Source organism: Caenorhabditis briggsae (assembly GCF_000004555.2).
Source record: "Caenorhabditis briggsae complete genome, chrV, whole genome shotgun sequence".
NCBI lineage: Eukaryota > Metazoa > Nematoda > Chromadorea > Rhabditida > Rhabditidae > Caenorhabditis > Caenorhabditis briggsae.
This window is the reverse complement of record NC_013488.2, coordinates 3,894,608-3,902,671: the sequence shown is the minus strand read 5'-3', so window position 1 is coordinate 3,902,671 and position 8,064 is coordinate 3,894,608. Positions and strand designations below refer to the sequence as shown.

The window sequence follows — 8,064 nt, the reverse complement described above, 5'->3', positions numbered from 1 at the left end:
TCGGCCACTTGAAAAACGGTTGTCAGGCGCTGTGGCCTAGGTTTCTCACTACGCGGGAATTCAAATCCTCGTCCCTCCTAGCAACTTTTTTTTTGAAAATTTTTCGCTTTTAACGGCATTTTTCGGGGATTTCGGATTTTTTTCGAATTTTTTCGCTATAATATTAGGAAAATAGACAATTGTTCAAACATTTTAATGCAATAAAAATTTTTGGTCGGAGTCCCCCTTTAAATTTAATGATACACGCAAGCTCCATTCAGCTGCAGATAATATCCGTATGAACCGTCTGGGATATAAGCACCAACGCCTCTGATGCTATCAAATGAAACAACTTCTCGTTCGCCGCTAGGCTTTCCGTGAACGATCCCTCTGTATCTCTTGAACTGGTTCAGTAGTGTTTCTCCAAAGGTGTTGAATGGTCTTGGCAAGTTATCAACAACTTGCTTCAACAGCTTGAACTGCTCTACTCCACATATTGAGCGAATCTTTTCAGCATAAATGTAGACATCAACCCCATGTACAGCAACATATATGAATTTGTAGCAACAATGGACTCCATCATTATTCACAGCAAAAAAAATTTGGTTCGAAACCGATCCTTCCCGGTATACAGATTCCAGTCGCCCGAGAGTTTCAGTGATGGGGTGAAACGCAAAAATTCATTGGTAGAGGAAGATGGCGAGTTTGTAGCTCGTTGTTGAATTTCTCGACTAATACCAGAATGAAGTAGCAGCCTGAAATAAGCAGTGGACTCTATATATTCTCATTGTTGACTTGCCTGGATATAGCCGATTCTGTGAATCCCTTGGTTTTCTGAGGGCTAAACCCTTTCAGTGCAAATTTATAAAAGTGCTCATAACAGAAAGTAGAGAGACAAGCAATATTCCCGAATTTGTCAACTACTTCAGGAAGGTGTGAAAGGAGTTCCTAAAGGCAAGTCAATTTGATGTATTTCTAGGAGTAGCACATACATGAGCTTTGGTGGCTAGATAATGATGTGATGCTTGTTCCAAACCCCATCTTGCCGAATCACAGAGATGCTTGTAGAATCTCGTGTTGGTAACCGGCACATTAGTGTAAAAAGAGTTTGTGAGAAGCATCAGTGAGCAGATAACCATTCTCGCTTCATCTTTAAGACTTGGGTTGACAAGAGCAGACAAACCAAACGAGGTGCGGAAAAACTGAAAATGTGGCTGGATACCAGTTTTTCATCATATAATACCGTAATTATCTCTGAGCAATTTGTGATATTTCGAATATCAAATTCTTTTGGAAGTTCCACGGACTTGCACAAATTGGAATGAAGATTATGATTGTTCTGGAAGAGATCGGATTTGCGCTCGATGTTCGGAGAGGGTGGCAAAGTTTCTGAATTTTTTAACTAATTATTGTTCTTGGTTGATGATGGATACCATTGAGGACAAGAGAAAATTTTCCACCAGAAGCATTGTGAAGAATATCAATTACAGTGTCATATGGATAACAATAATTAACAACTCGCGGGATGGTTCTTTCAAATCCATGTCTGCCATTTGCTGCGTCCTCGTCCTGTCAGGCTGTCTGCTCTGGCTACTCACCTGTCCTCAGATTTTGTTTTGTGATGTGTTCCCGTACACATTCCAAAAAAACAGCTGCCTTCTGAGTTACATCCTTTCATTCCAAAAAGCGCACGCTTGGCCTGAAGAACACTTTGAAATGGAAGTGCATGAAAATTAGACCTACAGGATGATCTGCCACCCAAGAACAGATTCCAACTTGAACATGGAACCCATTTACTTCGATCGATCGTTCTAGATCAATATATATCCAGTTTATGACGGTGTTCCAAAATGAAGTCGAAGGATTTGTTGCACCTTCTGCAATTCCATGTAGAACTATGTTTTTGGCTCTTTGTGCTTCCGCTGTTGGTAGATCTACCAGTAACATAGTTACAGACCACAATTTCGATCTAGAATCTTTCTAATTCTGGATTTTATTTGAAAATTGAAGCACCACGTGTTTCCATTCAGATTTACACCGTCAACGGAACCAAGGAGAGAAAGTTTCAGCCGGTTCCCATATTCCGACTTCCAAAGTCTTCCAATATAAGATCCTAATAGATTGTGTGTTTTTTCGGTGCCATCTCGTAAACGTTCTCGAATACTCAAAACACTTTCCAAGTGCTGCTTCACGATATCAATCAATCCTTTCCACAGCCATTGCATACTTCATGAATGCTGAATGTTGTCAGATCATTTTTCCATAGCTTCCATGCTTGTTTGCGAAACCCCTCATCTTGAGAAGAGAGCATTCTACCAAATCCAGAATCTGACATTCTTTCGAGACATGCGCCAGCTACAAAAACTAAAACCTCGTCAGAAACCGATTTCAGAGTGCTGGACAGATCTGAAAACTATCATATTTTTTTTCTTTTTAGATAATGGACTATGATACCTGAACCTGATTCATCATCGTCGTAGTCTATGTCATCTATGGTGTATGGATCTTCAAGAGTATCCTCAGATTCTCTAGTGATGTCTGGGCTCGATGTCTCTTCGCTTTCTTCATCTTGTGGCCCTGGGCCAAATTGAATAGGAGAAAACAACCGAAATGGTGTGCGCGGCATTACTTTCAGTTAAAACTAGAAAACAAAATATTATGAAAATAATAGACAAAAAAATGGTATGCCGGTTTGCCGGTTTGCAGCTGACAGGATTCCCAACCGGGTGCCACGTCATTGGCCTCGATGCCCTACCCTTTCTCCATCTTAATTAGGACACCGACCTTTACAGATTTTTTTTCATCCAGCTGCCCAGTCAGCTCCTCTTCGTCTGTCGTTTGGCCGTTTTTCACCAACCGCGCCTCAGATTCTAACTTTCGTAGAAATGCTTGTAATAACACATTTTTTAGATTTCCAAATCCTTCTATGACTTTTATGATGTTTAAAGAGAAAGATTCTTTTTCACTCAAATTTTCCCTTCTACACAAATTTGACCCGCCAACCACCAGTCATTGACCAGTCAGCGCCTCTTCGACTGTCAATTAGCAGTCGTTCAACAACCTATTTTTAGAGGTGGTCTGATATGAGCAAAATTAGCTTCTGTCATTATTCTATAATTTAGTGGGAGTATGGAAAATTGTTTTCTAAACGATTTCCAATCAAAACCTGCAATTCAGTTTTCCAACGGGTTCCGACTGTCCGTCAACGGCCCGTCAGTTTTCCTTCGACTGCCAACTAGCAGTCATTCGCCAGTTTGCGCCTCTTCAGCTGTCATTCAGCAGTTTTTCGGCAGTCCCCCTTTACCTGTGGTCGCATCGGTGGTTCAGTGGTAGAATGCTCGCCTGCCACGCGGGCGGCCCGGGTTCGATTCCCGGTCGATGCAATACTTTTTTGTTCCTCTTTTTGCAACAAGAATTGAATAAGAAAGTGTCAAAAAGGTGCAAGAATGTGACGTCTTCTCTTCTGAATACAACTCTTCTTTTGAAAATTTAAACCTATTTTATTCTTCTTGTTGTGTTGCACAAAAAATGGATATCGTTTTGAGAAAAGGGGACAAAAATGCCAAAAAAAAGTGAGCAAAAATAGAAATTATATACAAAAGGGTCTTTCTCGAATTCAGCTCCGCTCCTCACGTCGTCGTCGTCCTGAAGTGAAAAATTTCAGAAATTTTTTAAAAATTCAAATTTCCAGGACGATCGACAAAAGGAGAGAGAGACAAGGGAAAAGAAGGAGACGCAGAGAGAAAAAGATCAATGACATGACTAGAAGCTCTAAACAAACTGACATGAAAATTTTCGAAAAAAAAACCGTTAGACGAAAAAAGTGAAAAAAAAAACGACTATCAGCTTCCGATGACGTGGCACGCCGCCTCCTTCAACGCCAACTGCGCCAGCGATTCTCGAAGTTTCGAAGACGGGATACGGTAGCGAAGACGTTCACCGCGGGCGGCGAAATTCACGGAGAGCTCGATGCCGACGGAAGTGTCACGACGCACGATTAGGTATTCTTCATCTGAATGGAAAAAATGAGGGACAGGGTTTTCAGAAGAAAAATAGTAGGCAGGCAACGTGCAACGAGAGATTAGTTGGGTGATTCGCAGTTTGTTCAGTGGAGCGCGCTTGCACGAAGCCGAAATTTTGAAAATTTGAAATTTTTAGGTCGAAAAATCGATTTTTACCAATTTTTCGAACTTTTTCTTTTTTTTTGAAAAATCGATTTTTTTGAGAAAAATTGCTGCAAGTTTTTCTTTTTTTGGCACTTCAAATGAGTGTTTTAGCCTGAAAAAACCGGAAAATAACAAAAATATGCTGGAAATTCGATTTCAACGTTTGACTCCGTACAAGCGCGCTCCACTGAACAAAACGCTTGAAGTTCGAATTTCGAGTTATCAGTGAAGTTTTTAGCGTCTATTAAGGCAAAAAAAGCGAATTTTTCGAGAAAAAAACAGCCTAAAAATATCGAAATTTTACTACGAAAAATATCTAAAAATATCTAGCTTGAATAAAAATACAAAAATGGCGAAAAGCACAAAAAAAAATTAATGCACACAAACACAAAAAGCACACAGACACATACAACCGGGAGCAAATGAGTGGAAAGAGATACATACACAGAGAGAGAGAGAGACAGTATATTTAGATGTGCAGGGTGGAGGAAGGGGTTACTGTACTTGTCCCTCTATGCATCGTCATCAACGAACGTACCATCGAGAATCAGTGAGGCGGCGGCGTCGATGGGCAGCGAGGAGATGCGTTGGAAGCGCTCTTTCAGGGATTCCGATGGTTTTGAAGGCTTGGAGGATTCAGAAGCTCCAGAAGCTTCCTTAGAGGATTCAGAAGGTCCATTGGGGGCTCCAGAAGTAGCGTTAGATCCTCCAGAAGGTCCCTTTGGCGGCTCCTCATCTTTGGAGAATCCCAACTGTGAGAAGAAATTCCGCTTCTGCTGAGCAGCTAATCTCTGCTCCAACGACTCAATTTGCAGTCGAAGCTCCTTTATCGCACGCTCCTGTTGCTCCTTAAAATCGTTGTACTCCTCGATTTTCAGCGATTCTGGCGTCGTTAGCTTCGTGTAGAAGTAATAGCTGGCAAAGACGCCGACTGAGTAGGAGAATAGAACTAGCTGCTGAACGAAGTCGGATGCTTGTTCCAGTGCCGCCGCTTCGGAGACCGGCGCGTGGGTGATGGGCTCGCCGAGCCCCAGACGTTTCATACGCATTCGGGATGTGAATCGGACCAGGCCTGGAAAGAGAAAAACTGTTAGAATTTGATTTTCAACCATTTTTAGGCAAATTTCGATAATTTCTGATCATTATCTGGCCATTTCAAACTATTTTTGGTCATTTTCGGACCATTTTTTGACCATTTTCAAGACATTATAGACTATTTTCAGATCAAATTTTGATTATGTTTAGGCAATTTTTGCCCATTTTAGATTTTTTAAAAATATTATTTTAGGCCATTTCGGACCATTTTAAGTTACTTTGGACAATTTTGGGACAATTTAAGGTTTTTTTTCGACTATTTTAGACAATTTTAGGAGCATTTTGGATCGTTTTTGGGATGTTTCGGATCATTTTCAGGTTACTTTGAACCATTTTCAAGCCATTATTTAGCCAAATTGTTAGGCCATTTTTGTCGATTTTTGACTATTTTTAGGTCGTCTTCGGACTATTTTGGGTCATTTTAAGAACATTTTGGATCGTTTTAAAAACATTTTGGACCATTTTTAGGCAATTTCTGACCATTTTTTTGGACTATTTTGGTTTATTTTTTGGACTATTTTGGACCATTTTGGATCGTTTTGAGGATGTTTTGGATCTTGATCAGGTTACTTTTATCAATTTTTAAGTTATTTTGGACAATTGTTAGGTATATTTGTACCAACTTTAGACCATTTTTTGGCCTATTTAGGGTCATTTTTAGACTATAATTAGTTTATTTTGGACCATTGTTAGGCTATTTCTGATCATTATAGGCCATTTCTGACCATTTTTGAACTATTTTTGAACTATTTTTGGACTGTTTTCGACCATTTTTCGGTACAAGTCAATTTGGACGATTAGACCATTTTCAAATCATTTTTGGACTATTTTCGAAAATTTTTAATTTTTTATACCATTTTAACGACATTTAGGAGCATTTTAAAGAATTTTTCAAAAATCCCCCACCTCTTCCAATCGGAATCAACAGCTTATTCCGAAACACCGGATGATCTTTTCCATATCGTAGCACCGCGTCGGCAATAGGTTTCGAGACCTAGAATTTGCATTTTTGGAGGTTTTTTTTGGCGGGATATTCGAACAATTTGAAAAGTCAAAATTCGGAAATTCTTTGAAAAATCGTCTGAAAAATTGATTTTTTTTTCATATTTTCCAAAAAAAAAATTTTTATTTTTCAAATTTTTGCATGTTTACCTGCCGCGCGGCGATCATAAACACTTGAATCATTGGGAATCCCATCCTGCCGCCTTTTTATGGTTTTAAAAAAAATTCTAATCACATAGAAATCTGAAAAATAGCTAATTTTTGGAAATTTCAAAAATCTGAAAAATGCAAAAATTAGGCGGAAAAAACATAAAATTGGAGAGACTACCACTAAAATTATAGCAAGGAATTCGAAAAATTGGGTCAAAAAATCAGAAAAAATTCATTTGAGACACAAAAAATCATCAAAAAAAAAAAAAAAAACATAACAATGAGATAACAAAAAAGAGGAGGAAAATGAGTAAATTTGGGTAACAAATAATGGGATTTTCGAAAATTTTTCAACAAAAAATCGAATAAAAAACCGATTGCTCATCCCAGAAGAGCTTCAATCTGCTTGCGCAACGATCGACACTTGGTTTCCATCACTTTGCACGCCTCCACAACGAGTTCAGCAGATTTCAGGGCTCCAGTCGACTCGACGCTGACTGGAAATTTTGGAAAAATTGAGGAAAATAAGCAAATTCGCTCCAATGAGAACTTTTGGAAAACTCGAATTTTTAGGATTTTTTTTGGAATTTTCAAAATTCTCAGATTTTTCACAAATTTTGGAATTCTCAGAATTTTTTTGAAATTGTCAATAGAGCGCGATTACTACTTACAAATGAAGTGCTGCTTATTCTTGCCGAGTTGGACCACTTTGGCGAGATCCTCGTGACGGAAGACGTTACGACTGCATGTGTCCTTGCGGGCATCCTTGACGACAGCGATGCGTTTGGCTGGAAATTCGAATTTTATATCTGGGAGTAGCGTGGCCTAACTTTTTCGAAGTATGATTTTTCTAGGCCACCATGTTAAAATGGCCTGGAAAACCCACCAGGTGAATTTTAGGCATTTTTAGGTCACACACTTTGGTGGCCTAGAAAACATAATGTTAGGCCACCATGTCTAATGCCCCCAAAATAACCTAAAATGTATGTGATGCGTTTTCTAGGTCAATTATCATTGAGGCCTAACTTTCGTAAGACGAGTTTTCTAGGCCACCATGTTAGAATGGCCTATAAAACACATCAGATGCATTTTAGGTTATTTTAAGGTTATTTTAACATGGTGGCCTAGAAAACTCAAGTTGCAAAAGTTAAGCCATCATGGGAAAATGACCCAGAAAACACACAAGATATATTTTGAGACTTTTCTAAGTCATTTACCATAGTGGCCTAACTTTTGCAAGTTGAATTTTCTAGGCCGCCATGTTAAAATAACCTTAAAATAACCTAAAATGCATCTGATGTGTTTTATAGGCCATTCTAACATGGTGGCCTAGAAAACTCGTCTTACGAAAGTTAGGCCTCAATGATAATTGACCTAGAAAACGCATCACATACATTTTAGGTTATTTTGGGGGCATTAGACATGGTGGCCTAACATTATGTTTTCTAGGCCACCAAAGTGTGTGACCTAAAAATGCCTAAAATTCACCTGGTGGGTTTTCCAGGCCATTTTAACATGGTGGCCTAGAAAAATCATACTTCGAAAAAGTTAGGCCACGCTACTCCCAGATATAAAATTCGAATTTCCAGCCAAACGCATCGCTGTCGTCAAGGATGCCCGCAAGGACACATGCAGTCGTAACGTCTTCCGTCACGAGGATCTCGCCAAAGTG

At 39.3% G+C, this 8,064-nt stretch overlaps 3 protein-coding genes and 1 non-coding gene across 4 annotated transcripts in view; 1 reads left to right on the top strand and 3 right to left on the bottom strand.

Moving 5' to 3' along the window:
• The window catches only part of CBG01434, a gene marked incomplete at both ends in the record, with an annotated part of 4,633 nt that extends 2,028 nt beyond the window's left edge, over positions 1 to 2,605 (bottom strand). Inside the window, 3 exons of the mRNA XM_045236865.1 lie at positions 972 to 1,181; positions 2,207 to 2,385; positions 2,434 to 2,605. Coding sequence (XP_045091835.1) covers positions 972 to 1,181; positions 2,207 to 2,385; positions 2,434 to 2,605 — 561 coding nt within the window. The remainder of the gene's footprint in view (positions 1 to 971; positions 1,182 to 2,206; positions 2,386 to 2,433) is intronic.
• A 686-nt stretch (positions 2,606 to 3,291) lies between these two features.
• On the top strand, positions 3,292 to 3,362 carry CBG28784. The gene has a single exon. It is a non-coding gene (tRNA).
• Positions 3,363 to 3,821: 459 nt separating this feature from the next.
• On the bottom strand, positions 3,822 to 6,410 carry CBG01435 (the record flags this gene model as incomplete). The annotated part of the gene is made up of 4 exons (XM_045236864.1): positions 3,822 to 3,991; positions 4,684 to 5,217; positions 6,147 to 6,234; positions 6,393 to 6,410. The coding sequence occupies 4 exons, from the start codon at positions 6,408 to 6,410 to the stop codon at positions 3,822 to 3,824; spliced, it is 810 nt and encodes a 269-aa protein (XP_045091836.1).
• A 363-nt stretch (positions 6,411 to 6,773) lies between these two features.
• The window catches only part of CBG01436, a gene marked incomplete at both ends in the record, with an annotated part of 7,693 nt that continues 6,402 nt past the window's right edge, over positions 6,774 to 8,064 (bottom strand). Inside the window, 2 exons of the mRNA XM_002636133.2 lie at positions 6,774 to 6,889; positions 7,064 to 7,180. Of these exons, the coding sequence (XP_002636179.2) occupies positions 6,774 to 6,889; positions 7,064 to 7,180 (233 nt within the window). The remainder of the gene's footprint in view (positions 6,890 to 7,063; positions 7,181 to 8,064) is intronic.